General features: G+C 52.0%; 2 protein-coding genes across 2 annotated transcripts; both read right to left on the bottom strand.

Annotated features, from left to right (window-relative positions):
- Positions 1-101: 101 nt before the first annotated feature.
- RTRAF (RNA transcription, translation and transport factor) lies at positions 102-13,551 on the bottom strand. Its single transcript, XM_086462894.1, has 8 exons — positions 13,464-13,551; positions 11,539-11,663; positions 10,030-10,129; positions 8,678-8,764; positions 7,451-7,539; positions 4,725-4,793; positions 1,059-1,107; positions 102-381 (listed from the first exon to the last, which is right to left on the bottom strand). Exons 1-8 carry the CDS (start codon positions 13,522-13,524, stop codon positions 227-229), a joined length of 735 nt encoding a protein of 244 aa, XP_086319020.1. The 5' UTR covers positions 13,525-13,551; the 3' UTR covers positions 102-226.
- A 6,741-nt stretch (positions 13,552-20,292) lies between these two features.
- Positions 20,293-21,573, bottom strand: GNG2 (G protein subunit gamma 2). The gene is made up of 2 exons (XM_009957362.2): positions 21,487-21,573; positions 20,293-20,421 (listed from the first exon to the last, which is right to left on the bottom strand). The coding sequence occupies exons 1-2, from the start codon at positions 21,571-21,573 to the stop codon at positions 20,293-20,295; spliced, it is 216 nt and encodes a 71-aa protein (XP_009955664.1).
- Positions 21,574-21,896: the final 323 nt, after the last annotated feature.

Below are 21,896 nucleotides of genomic sequence, written 5' to 3'. Positions count from 1 at the left end.
ACAATGAAAAAGCCGTATTTGCCAACTCCCCGCTAATCAGAACAATTTGTGTATTTTCCCCAACTGCATTTATTTAAAGAAAAATGATAATTCATTAGAAGTCAGAATCCAATTTCCTGTTTTCTTGCAAAAAACAGTAAAATAATACCATTTCAAACTGCATGCCGGAGTTGTACATAGCTCTAATCGTACTAAGTACACAAGGGACTAAAAGCTTTTTATCTGCTCATCTCCCGACCTTCCCCAGTCTGTGGTCCGTCTTGGGGTCAGCAATGATCGCCTGCACCGCTACAATCGCTTCGTTAATTTTCGTTTGCAGCTCCCGGAGCTCCTCTATGTGCAGCAGTCGGAGAATCTGGGCAGCTTCGTTGAGCACAGCATCTGGGGGAGCGGCAGAAAGAGAAGGCCTATCGGTCAGGGTCACCCGCCACGGAGGTCTCCCGAAAAGTTTCCCCTAAGTTAACGCTCCGCGCTTCGTTCATGCTCGTGGTTTTCAAACTTGAAGGAGGAAAAAACACCTTCCCCGGCTGCTAAGAGGGGGGACAGGGCGCTCTACAAAACCTCGCTCAGCTCCCCACAGCCAAGCTGGGTCGGTCCGAAGCGTTCCCAGTAGCCATTTGGGGCAAAAGCAAAGCCAGACCAGCAGAGCCTGCACTCATCTGGCTATTGCTTACAAAATAACCCACCGGGCTGGCTCCCATCAGCTCGTAGGTGAACGCCAAGAGGCAGGGAAGCAGCACAGAGGTCCTCTGCTGGCAGGAGCAAGATTTGCAAGACAAGAGCAGCGGGATGCATTCCTGTGCTGGCAAACGTGGCTGCCATTAAAAGCTGTTGTTTAAAACATGACTCCGAAACAACAATATTCCCCGGCTAAGATTTATGCCGGTCTGTTCCAAAACAAAATGCTCGGGAGCGCTCGTAAATAACAAGCTGGGAGGGAGCAATTCTTTCCACTACAGGCCTTTTTACTGCACCCATCAGCTACAGATTTGACAGTAATAATGCTTTGTCAAAGGCAAACATCACCGTTTAAAAGTAACGTCAAGAGAACGGCTTACCTCCTGTGTCAAAACCAAGAATGTGCTTTTCTAAAGCAACAGGCAAACCCTTTCAAAAAGAAAAAAAAAAAGCACGTTGAGATATAATTAGGTCTGTCATTTCTCGCATGTTTGGAAAACAAAATCAAGTATTACAGCAGGTGACTCTGGAGGAGAAGACACTCGAGTGCTGCTTATCTAAGATGTGTGTGACAACTCTTGACAAGTCATCGCGCTTGGTGATGCACGAGCGCCTTTGTATCCCGAAATATCAAAGTCTTTCTGTATGAATACAGTAAAAAAAAAAAAATCTTCATGCTTAATAATCTCCCTGCTTGTCAGGCGAACCCCATTGGATACACACTGCCCACTTTCAGTCCTTAAAAGGCCAACAGCAGCCCTGCGAGAGAACACCCAGGCCAGCCACAGCGCTGCCCGGGCAAACGCCGAGCGCAAACGAGGCTTTCCTCGAAACGATCGCCTTGGAACAGCTGCCAGTTTTCAAAGCACTGGCTGACTTGAGAAGCAGTTGTAAAAATTCCCTGTAATTCTGTTTCTCAAGCGCCGAGCTTGCCGTCGACATCCCCCCCCGCCCCGAAACATTTTCAAGTGTTCAGCTTAGGAATAAAGCTGAACACTTGGAGCTGCTAAACACTTGCTCTACGAAGACAGAGCAAGGAGAAGTTTTATTAGTGGTCATTTATAAGCACTGCTCTCCTTCCTTTACCATCTCCAGCTGGGGAGGAGCAGTCACGCTAAACAATCACTCACCAGGTTCCAACATGCCCATAAAATTAGATTTAAACAATGGAAACCTTAGAATTTGCTGTTACTACCTCTAACATTCCTCAACGTTTGCCTTGCGCGACAAAATTAAGAGTTCAGTACCATTAGTTTCTACAAAGATGGGGTTGTAAACCTCAACAGTGAGGATTTCTTCTAGAGGCTTCTATATACATGTAAAAAGATCCTGACTGGACCGAAACAACACAAACTAAATACAAACCACTGACTGAAACCAACTCTCGCACCTCATTTTCAAAAAGCGGTTCTTTTCCATGGCCTTTGTAAGTAAAATGGATGTTCAACTGCAATCTGAAAAATACATCTGCAGTGTTAAAATTGAAACAGCTTGTGGTGAAGAAGGCCACTTCGAACAGATTCTGGCAGTATCAGGCTTCACACACACACTTCCAAAGAAATCAGGTTTACACCTCGGGCTGCGGAGGCCTCACTGCCACTCCAGCGGGTTCTCAGGGCACTGCAGGCTCCTCCAACGCCGACTGACCACAGCAGCACCTTCTGAGGTGGCCTTTGGAGACACCCTGGTATGACCTTCCCCACCTTCCTCCCACCACCCCATGTCTTAGCTCCTTTTCAGCTGGTGGAAGCTGTCTCCGACCAAGCAGCAGCCTGGCCCTTCCCACGGCCCACAGGAGGGGTCTGAGCAGGTGCTGGGCCGTACAGGCACCCACTGCTGCTACAACTACAAGCAGACACTCCTTTGCACAGCAGCTTCAAACAGGGGGAGAAACAAAGAGCACCTTTCAAGCTGTAACTACACAGATCACTTCATTTCACGGCCTCACTCTCCAAAAATTTAAAGAAACGCTGCACAAAACGCACTCGCAATGGGCCTGACCAGCGCAGCCACCCCCCCTGTAACTGGTAGTATCGACAGTAAAACCGGATCCCCTGGGAGAGAGGGAAAAAAAGTTTCCAGATTTCAGAGTAGGGGGAAAACGTACCCAGTTTGTTGTGCTTTCAACCATGCCCCAGGTACAGCCTTTGGGAGCATCCCTAGAGCGATCCTGAAGGGCATTTGTCGTACTCAATCCTGCCTCGGATACACTCACCAGGCAGGGAAAACCCAGGACAGCCTACGAGTCTGTCAGTATCAATCTGAATCCTGTCTAGACACCGAGTACCTTAACTGCCAGCCACTCAAGATACAATCTAAACGAAACAAAAATTTAACTAAGTGCCGCGTCTTATCTCGAAAACCTCACCCTGACAACCCAACCAGATAAATCTCTATTTATGTACACGTAAACCACAGGAACAGCAGCGTGAGTTTCCTCAGGACAATCCTCACACACAGCCTCCACTCGGAGAACATTTCAGCATCTATTTCACCTTTTCCCTCGCTCTATCTTGGCATTGCCAAGAACACAATACATGATATTTTGTGTATTAAGTCGCCTGCCATGCAGCAGACAAGACATTTATAACCTGTGTCCAGGGACAAGGCTCACTACACAGTGTCACTGGCTGGGATTTTGGCCATTCACAAGCCAGCCAAAAATCAGCAGCAGAGGTTTATTTTTTTCGTCTCCTCTCCTGCAACTCAGCTATCTCCTCTGCTTTCAACATTTCCTTCCTTCATCTGGTACATTATGATGTTAATGAGCACTGCTGGCGTGGATGAAGCTGTTTTCCTGCCTCCAAGCCCCTGCCTTTTCTCCACCTCACTTGGAATTTGGCATTCCTCGTGAGAATACACTCCCACTGACATCTAGCGCATTCAGGGACACTTCAACCTCAGACCCAACCACACTTTGAGAACCGATCAAATATGAAGAACTCTGTCAGGAAAAAGAAAAACACTGTTCCTCAAAGCAGCTAGTTCTGCCAAATGCACAGAAAATCCCATTTTGATCCCCGGGTGTCAGCTGCACAGCTACGTAAACAGCAATTAAACACAGCTTTTTATTAACATTAGTTATAGAAGCTGAAGCGACTGCAGTGGCCTCAGCTGCTTTTGTATTTTCCTGCTCTTTTAATGCTTTTACGGATAGACCAGACCAAAGCTTCTGGGAATGACTGCACTGCAACTCCCAGCACCTGCAATCGCCACTCAGGAAACACCACGAGTGGTGTTGTGGTCCTAAAGAAAGCGTGGGCTGGTCTGAGCAGCTCTTTGCCCAGATCCAGTGGCTTTAGCAGGGACCCCACTGAACATACACCTGCAGGGCACGGGGAGGCTGCCTTCCCCGGCTGTGCCCAACACCCACCGCCAGCAGCTGCTGCCCCCAACGCTGGAGGGAAGAGCTGGAGAATTGGGATGTTTAAGAAATGACAATCTCGAAAAAAAAAAAATCAGTCATCCCCTGGAACATCTTACCAACCGCCAGCTTGTGGTTGGAAAGTCCTGCCGCAGAATCTGAGGTTTAAGTGCCAAAGTTGCCTTCACGACCTCTTTTTGGGGAAGGGGCGGGGAGGGAGGAGTTGGATGCCCAACACCCCATTCCTCAAACATGTAGGAGGTGTACGCACAAAGCAGACCGCTCCATACAAGGAATGTTTCAACCTGTTTACGCAGCCAAGGCTGCGGATTCCAAGGAAAAGCCGGGTCACACGTTTCCTCTCACACTGCGGGCCTGCTGCGCTGAGCCGTAAGGGTAATCCTCCAGCAGACAGAGAGGAGAGCAGCTATTTACATGACAGATCACACAAGCACACACATTTGGATTCAGCTGAAACAAAAAAGAGCTTTCTGTCGAACTCTCCAGAGTCCTCTGGGTCTTTTAGAATCAGCATGGTGAAGATAAAGCACATTTCCACCACCCTCCTCAATGAAGTGTTTAAACTGATCCCGTTTTGACTGACACAGCGGACATTTACACCCACACTTCTTTACTCCACGGGGAATAATCGACACCAGGCTCATGCAGCGTAGATACAAACCTCCTTGGACTGGCTGGCCTTCGCTATGGCATCCTGCGTCAAGCGCTCTTGAACCAAAATGCGGATTGCCTAGGGAAAACATGGAAAGGCGAGAGAAATTAAGTTGTCTTGGTGCATTTCTTGGCCATCAGAAGGGAAAAGGAGCCATATATACGGCTCCTTTTATAACCTAGCATAACCTCAAACACCCAGTTTTGGGAAAAACTTTTTGGAAAACTCTTTCAGACCTTAAACCTTTTCAAACAGCACTGCTCTTTGCAAGCAGAAGGCAGCTTAGCCAGAAGGGACAAGGATGTTACATGATTAATTTCAGCCACTACTGAGCCAGAAACTGCAAAGTACCAGGAACAGTCACAAAAACTTGTGATTTTTAGCCTGGAGAAGAGGAGGCGGAGGGGAGACCTTATCACTCCCTGCAACTGCCTGGAAGGAGGTTGTGGTGAGGTGGGTGGTGGTCTCTTCTCCCAAGTAAGAAGCGACAGGGCAAGGGGAAACGGCCTCAAGTTGCACCAGGGGAGGTTTAGATGGGACATTAGGAAATAATTCTTCACTGAAAAGGGTTGTCAAGCACTGGAAGAGGCTGCCCAGGGAAGCGGTGGAGTCCCCATCCCTGGAGGTGTTCAAAAAACATGTAGGTGCGGCACTTGGGACACAGTTTGGTGGTGGGCTTGGCAGTGCTGGGTTAACAGTTGGACACGGTGATTTAAAGGTCTTTTCCAACCTAAATGCCTCCATGATTCTATGACTCCCAAACGAGCTGATCACGATCCGAAAGCGGCAGCACCAATACAGCTTCTTCAGGAAGGAAATCCTGCTATGGGCATCTTTTAGTAGGTGCTGAACCATCTTCCACATGCAGAGAAACCTGGAGCAAGGCTACCCACCCAGGTTTTAAAAAGACTGAGAGCAGAAAGGGATTATTTTTAGACACAGGAACAAGAACAGCATCGATTTTAACAATCCTGCTGCTCATCTGTTTTTACTGGCTCCAGCACACACCACGAAATCATATCGGAGCTCTCAGTTACTGATACCTACAGCTGTAGATGCTTCTAAAAATAACTAGAAGGAATACCATGCAGGCAGACTTTCACCAGAAAGAACTGGGTCTGTCAAACACATTTCCTCAGACTTGCCCTGACGAGCAGCCAAATGTGACAGAAGCAGTAAGACTGCTTCATGTTTCTCCCCCAAGATTTCTCCTGGTTTTGGTCATGATTAAAGTTGAAGCGATACCAGAAAGTTGCTGCTGAATACTGCTAGAAATCTTCCTAGCTGAAGGGAGTGGCCTGGGCAAAAGAGGGATTTCGTGAGGAGTTTAACTTCAAATTCCAGCAGGGAAACCAGACCTTCTATAAAAGAATTCCGAGTGCCTTTTGCATTAGAAAAAGGAAATCCAACTGTGTTACACAGATGCTTTCTGAGCCAACTTGCCAGATTTAAAGTAATAAAATGGGACTCCAAAACTCTCTGCTCACTCTGGCCAGATGTCTGCTGCATGCTTGCACCCTTTGGCCCTGCCTAAGCACCCACTCCGGAGTGGCCAAGCCTGAATAAGGACCATAAACTCTCCACAAGCCCACAAAGCACACGGCTTACGGTGGTGCAGAACGAGGAGTTTCACTGACACGTTCTGACACCACCAAACCCTGAAAACTAGGATTGCTGTGGTTCATGTAACACGAATGGCCATTGCAGAAATCACTGTAATTAAAAGAAAAAAAAAAAAAAAAAATCAGGCTGGTGGCTTTGTCCAACCACTTCTGTCTGAAAAAAGCAAGACTAGAAATGTACAGATAGTGACAGAAACATAAATACATTTATGCAGAAAACACATTCTCCTCTCTCTTTGTTAGTACCAAAAGAGATGGACCCAGATCAAGTTTGTAGCCTCCAGACAATCCTGTAAGACCTGAAGGAACTTGGTCTAATAAGGGCTGAGCTCATGCTGCAGATCCTCAACATCGCCACTCATGTCTCTCCTCCCTCTACCTGACACCCCTTTTCACTGATTTTTGGTTGTCTGGGGATTTTTTTGGTAGGGGTTTGATATACAAGACATCCACCGCTCTTTAAAGATTGATGAAGGGTTCACAGGCTATTTTGGGAAGGCAAGGCAGGACACCACACTGGAGAGAGAATGAGAAAGCAGTCGATGGGTAACTGCAGGCCATCGTTTCCTTAGGAAACGGGGCCAGCACGACAATACTGTTTAAGTCCACCTGGCACAGACTTACTACATAAACTTCAAGACCTACAGCATTTCGTTTCTCCAAAATAAGCGTAGCAAATATCACAGCTACTGTCACGAATGGACCTTACTGGTTTTTCAGTGAAATGCGTTTATTTTGGTGCCAAACAAAACTAAGCTTATTGCCACATTATGACACGATCAAGTAGGAACTCAGGATTGCTACAGTCTCAGTGAATAACAGTACTTCAAAAATACCACACAGGTTTGACCCAAAATTTACAGATAACTACAGAGTTCCACCAGGCATTCCAGGAACTCTGCAGAAATTGAACCGTTTACCACGATAATTATCCCTGCATTAATTTCCATTATTTATAATTCTGTGTTCTTATCTGCTTGAAAAGAACATACAGGATGAGTTTTACGCCTACTTGTGCCTAAAAAGCCACAGGTATCAGTAACTCTGCACCACAAGCTGTCACACACATACCAGCCACCGGGGAAAAGGAGGTCTGAAAACTGTGATGCTCACCTTCAGCATTACCAAGTAATCATCATGTCGCTGAATCTGAAGCAGGTTAGCTAAAGCCATCACTCCAGCCTTGAAATCGGGGTTATTCACTGTAAAAATCATCAGCATCATTAAAAATACACGCTAGTTTACCTGGCTCCAAAAGACAGAACCGCTTTCCTGACTCCTCGGTACTGGATTGCACTCAAGGATGGGCAAGGCCACGGACACAGCGGCGAGCAGTCACTCAGCCTGGCTACAAAGCAACCCAAGCGGGCACCAAGCTCCCCAGAACACCATCCAAGCACAAACAGCGTGGTTTCCAGTGCCAAAAGCATTCCATACGGCCCACCACGCAGGAAACCTGTGGTAAGTCTTTGAAAACAAAGCCAGCTACGTGAAGATATTCCCTTTCGCACCCCCTTTGTCACCACACAGCAGAACTGCGGCTGCTGGGTGAGGACAGGACCGGTTCCTAGCTGTCTTTTTCTACAAGGAGCAATGGGAGAACACTTGGGGGATTTAGGGCTAGTTTTCATAGCTATTTGCCACCCCTTCCATTTATTGTGAATGGGCCTAGCAGTCAAAAAAACAAATTAAAGTGTCTCAGGGCACTGCTGGGGGAAGACTGAGCCAACAGGCCATACGTGGCAGCACTGGAGTCCGCCGTCTGCCACCTCGTTTCCTTAGCTGCTGCCTTTTTTTTTTTTTAAGATATGATAGAGTCTACAGACAAAATTCACCCTGCTATTTCACCCTAACCCACAGTAAGTAGCTTAAAACTCCTGTTTTAATAGAGCTCTCTGCAAAGCTGTGAAGGGAAACACACTTCAGCTGCTTCCTCGCTGCCTGGTAAGAGCCCTCCCAACTGACTCATCTGATCAAGTCTCTGGGCACCTCATTCTGTTGGGAAAGATTCTACCCTCTGCCCTTCCCCTTTTTCCCCCCCCAACAGGAAAAGCTCTGCATCAGCACACAGACACCTGGGATTCACATGGAGCAGTTCCTCTTCCCTTTAGTAGGAATACAGAGACAAACAACCCAAAGGAACTTTCAGACAGGCAGTTTCAGCCACCAGTCAAAGAACAGTTGAACTCTGCATTCCTAAAGCTTTCAATAGGGATTTTTTTTCAACAGGGATTTTAAAAGTTAAATGTATCATGGCAATATGACAGCTGAAAATCTAAAGAACACCACACAGGCCACAGAACACGGGCGCAACCGATGGGTCGGCTGCTGCACACTTACCGTCCAAGTTAATCAGTGGTTCTGCATTTTTGGCTGTGTTGTCAGTATTTTTAGCACCATCAGGGGTAGAATCCTTGTACTTATCAGCTGGTAAATTAAGAAGCAAACATGAACACCATTAGAGCTAATGACAACAGGTTTAGAGCCAAGCTGTGGTTTGTTATAGCTGTAATTTTTGGGGGGTGGTAATTGCCCAAGAGCCTTCTGGGTTCATACGCTGACATTTTGGAGCTCCTTACTAAGGTCCCCAAAGGCTGCCGTTCTGCTGAGCTACTCTAACAGATCCTATCTGCAGAAAGCTTATCCAGAGCAGCATCAGAGCATGGTTCACACTTATGTAGGGCATCACTCTCTTGGTAAAGGCTCTTCCTACAGTCTTCACCCCAGAAGGCTCAACAAGCTGCACCTCACAGTTCTGTTGCTTTTAAAATCCATCAGTTCAACCAGCATTGGCCCTCTGCCTCAGCCAGCAGCATATGCAGAGCTCAAGAGCTGAAATTGGTTCTGATCAGCAAGTAAAACATTTCCAGGAGAGGCTCTGCTTTACAGACTGTAGTGTTCATCTCCAACCCACACCGGGGTTTCTCAAGCCTTTTGAGGATGGAACCTCCTGGCTTCTCCATCCTCACATATCCCCAAGCAGCTCACTTTTTCCATCATGAGGGACTAAGACTCAGCTCTACAGGCTGCAGGTATTTATATCCCACCCCTGTCTTGGGCAGAGCTCAGCCCTGCAGGAATTCCAGGTAATGGAAACCAGTATTTTGGCTATTATTACGTTTGCTGCCAGTAATTACATCTGAATCTGCACCCTCACTATCAGGAAATGAAACTGCTGCTGCCTGTTGAGATCTAACTTCACTTTTTCATAACCTTGCCCTAGTTCCCAAGGGTTCAGGATCTACTCCCTGTGAAACAAGGGCCTAAGAATAACTTATTCTAATAAATATAGTACTAAAGAAAATGCATTTAATACACTTTAGAAACAAGGGCCTAAGAATAACTTATTCTAATAAATACAGTACTAAAGAAAATGCATTTAATACACTTTAGAGTACGTTCTCATAAAGGCAATCCCACAGGGAGAAGGGCATAAATATATACAATGGGTTTTGCTAGATCCAGAAATAAAGTAAAACATGCAAGTATGCTACTGCACTGTCCCACAGGAGCCAAAGAGAAACAGTTCACATGTGAATATGGTACAAAACCAAGCAAATTAAATACTAATTTTTATTTTTTTTTTTAGAAAACAACATATACTTTCGACGTTGTCTTAACTTGATGGACGCTTTATAAAATTAACCAGAAAACCACTACCATTTTGAAATATTAAGTAAATTCGCTCATACCATTATCTCCATACTCGAGCCTAACTGCTAAGCCGAGAAGCCAGTCCACTGTTTCTTGTCGCTCTTGTATCTTGAAAGGACAGTTTACGTCTTTCATATACTACGGAGTCAAAAGAGGAGGAAACAAGTAGATGTTACTGACCTGTAGGAACCAGCTCGGAGCACAGAACTGTTTTGTAAACAATCACTTTCCCACAGACCTTACAGCGGTCAGAACAAGAAACATCATCACAAAATGTCCTGCTGCGGCATCTGATCCACCCGAGGCATTTCAGAGCGCCCCAACCCACCCCTCACTCGAGTCTGCCCTTAGTAATGGCACCTGCTGGTTAATGAATGTCACTCACTGTCAGGCTGCAAGCAGAGGAATACACCTTTCTTTGCTCTCTGTTTGTTTTACACGAAGTAGAAGCAAGGGAAAGGGGAAGGACAGGGAACAAACTACAGCAAAAACTTCCCACCCAAAGCAGGAAGGGGGAATGAGGCTACCTAAGGCTTTCACAGTGTACCAGAGGATTCTGAAGGCCAGCAGAAGTGATCTTCCCTTTCTTAGGGATTGCGTACAACGAGAGGGGACAAAATGGGGCTGGGGCACCACCTCTGCTCTTCTGAAGCCAGAAGCCAGGACCCAGCCCAGCTCCCCAAACCCCAGGACACAGTGACATCCTGCTGCGTCCCTTTGCTGGAGGAAGGGAAGCGCCACACAGCCTTGACTCCGGTGGCAGCAGCGTGGAGGGAAAGGACACCAGGGGCTGGAGAGCACCAGCAGGCAGGGAAGGACAGTCTGGCCAAGGTGAGAAAGACACCAGTGATCCCACAGCAGCACCAGCAGCCTGTCATTCCAACAGCCTGTCCATTGATGTATTTTCCAGTATTTTCCAATCCTCCTGAGCAAGGCAAGTGGTTCCAGGGCAAAAAACAAGCGAGGAGAACAGGTGCTGAGCATGATGGACCTGCATTTCCAGCTCCTCACAGGGCTGTTGGGAGAGAAAGGAAATGGGAACCTAGAGGGGCAGCTCAGCGGCCCTGTGGTGACTCAGGACGCTCACGAGCGCACAGGGGGTCGCTCCCAAAACGACGGCTGCTCGCCAGCGCAAAAATCATCTCTCTGGACTAACAAGAGGCGTGGAGACGAGCTGCAGTAGCTTTCTTCCACCTGCTTGCAAAGCCTGCGAGTGCATTAGCCTAATCTCTTTGCCTTTTGGTACACCAGGATCGTTAACGCAGAAAAAGCTGTTTATTTGTAGTCAATCTTCTTTCTGCTTCAAGAGCTGAATCACCAAGGAGGCAAGAAACAGGTTAGGATGGGTACCCAACCTACTGCAGAAACAAAGCTGAGTGAAAACTACCCATCTACCATCTCAACGCCTACAGTTTGGCTTCAATAACACATTTAAATGCCAAGAAACGTAGAAGTTCAGACAGGGCAAATATTCAGAGTCACTTGCATTCAACAACTACAGCAGCTGTTAATTGTCATTTAAAACTGTGTTTGGAACAAGGAAATACCTTTTCAAACGATTTGGGCCAGTCATCGCTGTGTATGTTTCTTAAATTCCCTCGGTCTTCAATCTTGTAATGTCTGATTTTCTGGTCTTCGAGCCAGACAATAAAATTTCTGAATTCTGTTTCGTCTGTCCAGAGAAGTAAACAAATCAAGGATGAACCAGTATCTCACAGGCCAAAACAAGCCCTTAACTTTTGATTCAGTTCATACTGGCGCCCCCAAGCGCTTTCATATCTTACCATGAAGATACATCTAAGACTAAAATCACATATTCCAGGACAACCTCTGACCAAACCTCAACACTGAGTGTTTTTCATTTTCCAAGTCACTTTGGATCGGTTATGGGTGACTGACTACACTAAAAGGCACCAACCAACAGACTGTTTTTATTGGGAATACAGTTATAACTTCCTAAGCCAAGAAGGAAAGATGAAACAATCGAGAAATCCAGTTCCTAACCCTGTTATCTGGACAAACATGTTACATGCAGCAGCAGCAACCCCCCCATCTTTCCAAAGCACAACACACACAACTCGTGACTGTGCAAAGGCATTTTCTTCCCTCACTGTTGACTCAACTTTTCTTGGTTGTTGATCCAACCTCCCATTACTTGGGAACCGGAATTTACAATACAAAGACTGTGGTCCAAAGAAAGATATTTTTACTGGATGAAGCAACTTGCCTGCACCTGCGCTTCAGTGACTGAATTCACCCCCAGACCCCAACAGATCACAGCTCTGGGGTACCACTGCCCCCTCAAGCTGCGATATTTTGGCTTTCAATGAGTTTTAATATCCTGAGTGAACGAGCTCCAGCATCTCAGAGTGGGGTAAGCACACCATTTTTCCCCATCAGAGATGAGAATGCTATATTGGCTCCTCAAAAGTGTCTTCCAAGCGGTGCAAGTGCCCTACTTCCATCGAGTGTGTTGTACAGAACAGAGACACGGGCACAACACATGCGAAGGCAAGCTTTCAGTAAGACCTTTTAAAGCTTCTACACTGACAAAATGAACCTTTAAGCAAAAGGGAAATGTTAATGATCAGGAACTTGAGATGCACAACCACAGGCAACGCCAGCAGACAGCGTCTGTTGAAAGAGAAGCGAGTCTACCAGAAGCACAGAAGGAAAAGCAACCTGTTAAACAGATGACCTGAAGCTGGATCGCATTGGATAAAGACGTTTGTTACGGGGCCTTTCCAAGCAACGAAAGAGTTAAGCAAAAAGTCAAACACCGCGGTATTGATACGGATCAGTGCACCAGAAAATAGCTCCAACCACGTCCCTAGACCACCCTTATTCACCACGCCATCCCTGCCTCGCCACAGGACACACCAAGCTCCAGGGTTAAAGGTTCACACAGCAGCCGAGGGCGTTTTCTGTGGCCCTCCCGTCCCTCGCATGACGCAGGCCAAGACTCTTCACGGGAGGAGGCCAGGAACAAGAGCCACACTGTCTGCCCCCGGGCCGCGTCCCTGCTTTCCCTCTGGTCCCACACAACGAAACCGAGCGAGCCGCGCACACCCGCCGCAATGCCTGGGGGGGCCCGCTTTTCCTGGCCTAAACTCGGGATTTTCGGTTTTTTTTTTCCCCTCAATACTTTGCGCCCAGGGAGCTGCACCAGCGCTCAGAGCCCAGCAGAGCCTTTCGGCCTTCACCTTCCTTCCCCACCCCCCCCCCCCTTCCAGCTCGGGAGACACCGCGGGGGCGGTAAAGGCGGGAAGTTTCCAAAGCGCTGAGGCGAAGGGAGGGATGGCAATGGGAAGGGCGAGGCGGCCCGGCAGCCCGCGGCCCCGGGAGAGAGGCCTACGGCCGTCGGTGCGTGAGGAGAGCGGCGGGAAGGCGGTCGGCGGGGGGGGGGGGAGGTGGGAAACGGACGACACGACACGGCGCAGCGGCCCCACGGAGCCCCGCCGCAGCCCCTCACCCCTGCAGTTGAAGCCGGCCGGGTTGTGGTAGTCGAGCGCCGAGAGCTTGCGGCGGAACATGGCGCCGGTGCCGCCGGCGGCGCCTTCGCTGACGGCCGGGCCCAGCCGCTCGCCCCGCGCAGGCCGTGCCGACGGGCCGGACGGGAAGGAACACCCCCTTACCCCCTTCTCTGCGCGCCTATTGGCCAGCGCTCGCCGAGCGGCAGCTTCGGCTACCAATGAAAAGGGCGGAGGGGACTGCCGGGAGGGGAAGCGGCCTTTCATCCAGCTTTATTGACACGACGGCGGGCGGACAGCGACAGGGGCGGGGCCTAGAGCAGGGGGCGGGGCCTAGAGCAGGGGGCGGGGCCTAGAGCAGGGGGCGGGGCCCGGGGCGGGCTGGGGTCGGTGTGTAGGCCGCGGTTGGGAGCTGTGGGGGTGTACTGGGGAGCACTGGGATGTACTGGGCAGGATTGAGCTGTACTGGGGAGCACTGGGATGTACTGGGCAGGATTGAGTTGTACTGGGCAGCACTGGGCAACGCTGGGGAGCATTGAGCTGTACTGGGGAGCACTGGGCAGCACTGGGCAACGCTGGGGAGCATTGAGCTGTACTGGGCAGCACTGGGCAATGCTGGGGAGCATTGAGCTGTACTGGGGAGCACTGGGCAGCACTGGGCAACGCTGGGGAGCACAGGGGAGCATTGAGCCGTACAGGGGAGCACTGGGCAACGCTGGGGAGCATTGAGCTGTACTGGGGAGCACTGGGCAGCACTGGGCAACGCTGGGGAGCACTGGGGAGCGTTGAGCCGTACTGGGGAGCACTGGGCAATGGTGGGGAGCATTGAGCTGTACTGGGGAGCACTGGGCAACGCTGGGGAGCACTGGGCAACATTGAGCTGAACTGGGGAGCACTAGGGTGGTACCACTGCACTGCCCAGAGCTGCATGGGGGGGCTGGGGGACATGGACCCCCCCCATGGCCCTCTGCCACCCCATATCTGCCCCACATCCACCCCAGCACCACTTGAGGGGCAGAAAGGCCTTGGAGGGTCTCAACCCAGTGCCCCACACACTGGGACCGGACGGGCACCCCCAGCTCTGGGCATGCTCTGGTGGCTCTTGGGGCCAACCCCTGGCCCCACCGTGACCCCCATGAACGGCACCGTGGTGCCCCTGAGGGCGTTTCTCGGGGTGGTTGCCCCCCAGCCACCGCGCTGAGCCGTGCCCAGGGCCAGCAGCAAGAGCTGTGGGCAATGAGGGGTCACAGGCTGGCCAGCAACAAGGGGCTTTGCTCTCAGCTTCGGGGGTGGGGGTCGTGATTCCACCCCTATTCGCTCTTATTTTTAACGCCGCTGCAGCGTGGCGGGGCAGAAGCCAAGAGGTCCCTCACGAAATTAGGCAAGAGCAGAGCTGACCTTTCTGGAGGGGAAAAAAACCAACGCACCAGAGAAGGGGCAGTTGCTTTCCCTTCTCGGTTCGCTCTCCAGAGTTTAGAAACCCGGCCTTTTTTAGAGTCTTCACCCGTGAATCATCCCAATTTCGCACAGATCCACTCCAGCACTGCTCCATCGTCCTCCTGGGAAGCAGCAAAGGGGGTGTCTGGGCAGGGTCGGGCCGAGCCTGAGCCCCTTCCCCTTTCTGTGCCACGTCCAGCTCGTAATGAAACCATTTTCCACGCCAATGCTGCTGCTGCTGTTCATGGGGTTTGGCTCCCAGATATTTTCCGCTCGTCTCCCGGGGGGGTTATGTGGTTTATGGCCAGGAAAACTTCCTGCTCTGGTGGCATCTTGCAAAAGGGGCTCTGCCCTAAGTGCCAGCCGGCAGGTGAAAGATGCCCATTTAAGGGTTTTTTTGGGTGGTTTTGCCCAGAGAAGGCAAGGAGCTCCCAACCCACCCCCCGTGTCATCGCCGCCCACCCCTCCCCGGCTTGGGTGGCACTTGGCAGACGTGGTGCTGACAGCGCGACGAGCCGAGGCGATATTCATCCTGACATTTCCCTCCCTGCCAGCCCTTCCCAGCGCTCCAGCTGGCAGCCGACACAGCCGCTAACTGGGGTGCCGCCATGGCAAGGTGGCACGAAGCTGAGCCAACCCCCCCCCCCCCCCCCTTCCATGGCCACCCCGAGCCTTGGGGGGAACCAGAGGGGCTTCTGCCTCCCTTGTCCTTCAGGACCATCCCTCTCCCGTTCGCTGTGTGTCCTTTGGCTTGTTCCTGGAGCCGTTTAAGCGAAGGCAGGGGCTCCCCACCCTGCCTGCAGCAGGCAGAGAGCCAGCTCTGCCTCCGTCGGCGCTTCGGCGTGCCGGCAACACGTGCGCCAGCGGTGACGTGCGAGCGAGCAGTAAAGGCACAAAGACTCCCAGTGTCCTGAAAAGGGGTTTTGGGACCGTCCCCGGGGTGCGTGGCCATCTGAGGGCACGTGCCCTCAGCCCTGCAAGGGCCACAAGTTGTCCCCCCCCCAGCAAGGGTGACCAGCGATGGAGGTAGTGAAACCTCTGCGGAGGTGGGGGGGGGACACACAAATACACAGCTGGTGGCCAGCAGGGTCCCGTGCCAGTGGCAGGATGGAGCTCTCCACCCTTCCTCCGCTTCTCCTGCCTTCATCACCCTCAGGACAGCCCTTGCCCTTCCTAAACTGTCCCATTTCGCCCTGGATCTTCCCCTTCCCTGGTGGGTCCGTCCCCTCCTGCAGCAACGTGCTGCAAGTCTCCCCAGGGCGAAGCCACCCCCAAAATCTGCGCCGAGGGGTTGTGCTTCTCCTCTCCTCTTCCCACTGCACCTCTCATGGCCTTGCCTCTAAGGGGCAACGATTTATTCTCATGAACGGGTCCTCCAAGGCCCGTGCCGGGCAGCAGCATGGCGTGCAGGCCCCAACATCTCGCCTCCTCTTTCCCCGGGTGCTCCACACCTCCTCCAGGTTGGCAGGTGCTGCTGGCTCGGCGCTACCTCCGGAGCTGAAGCTTGGGGATGTGAGGATGAAACAGCGCCAGGCTTGGCAATGGAGGAGAGCCAGCGAGGTACGGCGAGAGCTGAGCGTCGCCTGGCTTAGCACAGCGAGCAGGCGAGGCATCGTTCCTTCACAGCAATACCTAGAGTTTTCTCTTTCAAGCTGGCCCGGTGGGGAGCTGAGGGTTGAGCCCACCGGTGCTGAAAAGTCCCCCTGGGGGGGGTGGGCAACATTTACCGCTCGCTGAGATGCTCTTAACGGGTGCGGGAGACTGAAATAGCTACGCGGCGCCCGCGCCGGGCTCAGCAGCCATGGGTTTCGTTGCAAAACCCACGCTGCTGCCTTGCTGCTGGCTCCGGAGATGGCTTGAGGCTGAGCAGCCTCAAACCGTGGTCGTCTGCTTAGCCGGGGAAATCATTTGCCCGTGAGGGCCCTACGAAACCAGAGTGAAAACTCTTGGTGTGGTAAATTTGGTAGGAGCAGAGCGTCTTTCTGGAAAGCGCTGGGGAAGGGAGGTGGGTGCAAGGGGGAGCACGGGGCGGGGGGGGATGCTTTGCTTTGCTGCAGCCCGGGTGCAAGCTGGGCATGGGGCTGGGCTGCTGTCCTGCTCTCCATCACCCCTTCCCCGGCCTCCCACCGCAGCAAGAGTGGGGCTCAGCCCCTCCGAGTCTCCCCAAAACAGCTCCAAAGGAGGGCCAGATCCTGTGCTGGGTGTGCTCGAGGTGGCGCTGGGGAGATCCTGTGCTCGCTGCCAGGGATGGGAGAAGAAAGAAAGTGGAGGGGGGGGGGGGGGGGGAGAAGGGATGGGCACTGAAGTTTGAGCTTTTAGGGTTTCTCTCAGTTTCTGAGCGATGGTGATTTTGGGCAAGGAGCAACGTCCCACCTTGAACAAGCCCGATCGCCCCCGAGCTGGCTCGTTCTGTGGGAATAGAAAGCCATGGCTTGGTAGGGGCTGAAACCCCAAGAGGCTTCGCTTTCCCTCACCAACGGGCACCAAAGCTCCAGCCAAACCCCACAGCTCGGCGAGGAGACCCCCTAAACCCGCTGGGAACGGGGCTCCAGCCACAACCAGGATGGGAACCCCCCCCCTCCCCAGGGACCGGCGCGCACAGAGCATCATCTCCAAAGGCTTGAAACAAATCCAAAATTTTATTTCCAACGAGTACACAGACCACGTGGGATGGGGATGCGCTACATCACAACGCCGACCTCCCCCGCCCTGGCTTTCGGTCACGACCGCCCCCTCCCCAAAAGCCTGGCAGCGGCAGGTTGGCACCGGAGGGACGGGCTCTGCCCCACCACCAGCAACCTTGGCAGACGGAAAAGAAGTCCTTTTCCAGTACTCCAGATATTTTCCTTTAAAAGCCTGGGGATAGAGTTGAACGTCATTTGATACCACGCTGGAAATACAGCATCGGGATGGGGAGATGGTGGGTATTTTTGTTGCGAGGAGGGGGGGAAAACGATCTTGGCAGGCGATCTCTACTTGGCTAACAAAGGCGTATCTGTGTCAATATAAATACTGGGGTGAAATACCTGGCAGCACACCAATGTCAACACCACTACCAACGTAAAATAAAGACCAGCAACGTAAAACACCTTCAAGGAGTAGTTTAGGCTAATTCAAAATCCCCCCCCCCCCCACCCCTTAGTCTTCATGCAGCTTTATTTCTTCGTTTATTTATTAAGAATTCGAGTTGTAAAATACGCAAGTTGTTAAAAAAATTATTACAAACCACTTCATGACAGCAGTTGAGAAGGGTTGGGGGGGGTGAGCCCCGGGTCAGACCGGCTGTGCTTCGCTTTCTGTGACGGTAAATCAACGTTAAAAAGAAAAGACAAACCCCGGGACTGGGTATTTACACGTCTGCCTTGTAACACCAAGAGTGAAACCAGCTGCAGAGCGAACGACTTCATCCATCCTTCACCCTAAAGCTGCATGAGCTGTAGTAAAAAGATCAAAATAGGGAGGTTAGAGGGGGGCCGAAAGCCACTGCAGGAGGGCTGGGACCGTCTCGGCTACTTGTGTCATATAAACGTCCCCAGATGCCAAAAATTTTGAGTCCAGTGTAAGAACAACTGGTCTTCTCTGTAGAAGACTAGAAAAAGAGTATGAAAAGGTAGAAAAAACCAAAATGCACTTGTTCCGGGCTAGAAAGGTTTGCCGAAAGGTACCCGAAGACTATTGCCCTCTTGAATCCACAGGGATTTTTAAGCTGATACCTGATTCAGAACTGCAGTTTAGCAGGGTCTCTGCAGACCCCCGAACCCCTATGTGACACCCACCTAATTTTGGACGCAGATCCCCAAGTTACGATTCCCAAAGTTTCCCAGGAGTGTATATGAGCGGGGAAAGCCGGGAGGTGTTTAGCAGCGGAAAGGAGAGGCAAGCCACGTCCGCCAAAGTAGGACCCCGAGGCGGAGGCAAAAAATGGTGGCGTGGGTCCCCCCCGAAACGCTGGCGGTGGATGAACCGGACCTGGGAATAATTCCCCAGCCTGATGCGGAGCTCAGGCTGCGTGTAAACAAGGTATCAGGCACCTCCGTGAAGGGGTGGTCCTGGGGGTCCCCAAGCTGCTCCCCTGCCTCTACCCATCACGGCGGGGCAGCAGTGGGAATGGGAGAGCCGGCGGGTGTGGGAAGGGGCAGAAGCATCCCGCTGCAGGGCAGCATCCCGCCACGGGACGGCATCTCACTGCAAAGCAGCATCCCTCCACGGGGAAGCGTCCCTCCATGGGGAAGCATCCCACCCTGGGGAAGCATCCCTCCATGGGGAAGCATCCCTCCATGGGGAAGCATCCCTCCATGGGGCAGCATCCCACCACAGAGCAGCATCCCAGCCCAGTCCCAAGGGCAGGAGATGCTGCTGGGAAGCCGAACGAGCAGGACACGGAGCAAGCGAGGAGGGCAGAGGCACAGAGGTGTAGGAGAAGAGGAAAGACCCGGAAAGAAGCGGTCGGCTTTGATTCAGAGATCTCTAGCTACCTCGCGACGCCTAGGGCAGGGGCCACCCCGAGCCCCCGTGCCTGGGGGCTGGCACCTCCCCTGCCGCAGGAGGTATTTCAGGCACGTCTAAGGCATCGCAGGAGTTGTCTTTTCTTTCAGAATCGCCTCGGTTTCCTCCCTACAGCTTCTCCCACCAGCACGTGGTGTCAAAACGATAGAAAAGAAAAGTCTGGAGCGGATGAACAGAGATTAAACTCTCATGCACTACCACCGAACGTCGTCACGGGAGTATGAAGCACCAACCACGACACAGGATTCACTTTTACTCGCAGAGCCAAAGCTAACCATATACAAAAGGTTAGAAAGTGGGGTTCGCTAGAAACACGGAGCTGCCGACACGGGGGGGGGGTGCAGGCAGGAGCTGCCGGCGTCCTCGCTAACCCGCCGCGGGGCCGCTCCACCCCTGTGCTATGCTACCGCCAGAAATGAAAGAGCACAAGACCAAACATTGAGTAACATCATAGTCACCTAACCTGTCGCTATATATCTGACAGCTTAAATAAAAAATAATATTTTGGAAAGAAACCAACAGTATCATTCCAAGAAGGTTATACACATCCTTAGCAGTTACGTTGCTCAGCACAGCTCTGGTGCCTTAAATATGGAACAAACAATTTTGTGAGCAGAAAAGTGACACAAATTTATTCTTTACATATTTTTTTTTTTTTTTTCTTTCTAGGCAACTCTACAGACTTCAGATCTTTTGCCTTGCAATGCAGATCATCTTATTCCCCCAAAGGTGGCCAGGTTCTTTAAACATGCACATCTCTGTAGCTTCCAGGCCGTGTATTTTACTTATTTTTGTTTAAATTCTGCGGACTAGCAGGTCGTCCCCGTTCCTAAAAACTCTACATCAGTGTTCAGGGTGGCCTGAGTGCCGGTCAGGCTCCTCGAGGGTTTACAGGATCACACAGAAGAACTTCTTCTCTCTAAAGGGGTTTTCTGAGGCCGGGACAGGGGTCAATAGGGGGTCCTCCTTGGCGTGGGCCTCGCAGTACGCCATCAGGTCTGCTGCTGCTTTTGACACCTGGAATAGAAGGAGCCCCGCGTTAGGGACGGGCTGCGCTGGGGACATCCCACCCCAAGAGATCCCGCCGGTGGGGCCGGGCTCGCAGCAGCCCCGGCCCAGGGTAGGCAACCGTCATACCCTGGCCAACAACCAGAGCGACGAACCCACAGCGTCGTCCCCGGTGGGGCTGGTTTTTCCCCTCTGGGCTCTAAGCTCGCCCGTCAGCGCCTGCTCCCGTGAGCATCCTTCACAACCTTCACCCATCCACATCCTTCGCCCAGCTCGATGGCAGCGAGGACCGACTTTATCAGGTTCCTCATCCCTGCGGGCTCTCCGCCCCATCCCTTGGCAGGGACGGCCACAGCTGCTCTAGCACTGTTTGCTGCCCGCAGCCACCGATTTGGCTCTTTATTCAGGACACAAGCAGCAGCTCCTGAGCCGCCGGAGCTCACCCCAGCCCTGAGAGGCGAGGTTTTGCTTCCCAGCACCCAGACGTGCCTGCAGCCTTCCCTGGAGCACCTCTCTCCCTAGGACTGGCTGTCGTCCAAAACCACCTCGCTGGAGAAGACAAATCCTCTGGGATCTCAAGCTTGAAGCCGGTGAGCTTTCGTGTGCCCCGAAGCAGCAATTCCACCAGGGTGGAGCAGAAGTGGTCAGAGCAGAGGAGACACCTCCCGGAAAGGATTGGGCTTTCCGTAGGGAAGAGGCTTCAGGACAACTTTGCTTTCATCAAAGTCTCCCTGCTAACCTCAAGGCTGAGCACCGAGCACTGCCCAAAGGGCAGCTTTAACAGCGCCAAACAGCGTGGGTTTAACCTCTTCCCAAGACCGGGAGATGCCTCGGGAAGAGTCACTCCTTCCCACCCCCCCCCAGCAAGGCTCCAGGCAATGCTTCCCGCTGCCTTCCACAGATGAGCATCTCCCTCTGGCTTCAGCCCCAGCCACTCAGGCTCACTCAGATGTGCAGAAATGCTGCCCGCCGCCACGTCCCGGCTCCCACAACGCGCTTTTGGCAGCCGCTCAGCAGCAGACACCACCTCGCAGCATCCCTCGGAGCCGCCGGCCTGCTCCCGAGCCGCGCTACCTTTATCCTGTCGATGTTGGCCTCCATCTTCAGCTGCTCCACCAGCTTGCGGGCTTGGGCTATGCTAGCAGTGTTGTTGCTAGCCATGGGCGGGCCAGGCACGCTCTCCGGATGGGCTGCGGGTACAAACACACGCGGGTGAACCCTTGGGCTGGGCAGAGAGGTGCTCCCAGCCCTGAAATCCCCCAAACGATGGCCTGGGGTTGCACGTGTTAGAGCTGAGCTGGGTGAATGAGGGGGTGAGGATGGGAGATACAGACCCAGGCATTTCAGCCAGCGTTTAATCCTGTGTTTAGACAAGCCTTTGTGGGTCTGGGAGTAGTCACACGCCGACAGTGGTACCCTCCTGTGCCCTCCCCATCGTCCCCAGGGTGGGGGATGCCCTATGAGCCATGCTTAGGAGACACCGG

The sequence above is a fragment of the Leptosomus discolor genome, chromosome 3 (assembly GCF_034619465.1).
Source record: "Leptosomus discolor isolate bLepDis1 chromosome 3, bLepDis1.hap2, whole genome shotgun sequence".
Classification (NCBI taxonomy): domain Eukaryota; kingdom Metazoa; phylum Chordata; class Aves; order Leptosomiformes; family Leptosomidae; genus Leptosomus; species Leptosomus discolor.
The sequence above is the reverse complement of the archived record's forward strand: the minus strand, read 5'-3'. Positions and strand labels throughout refer to the sequence as shown.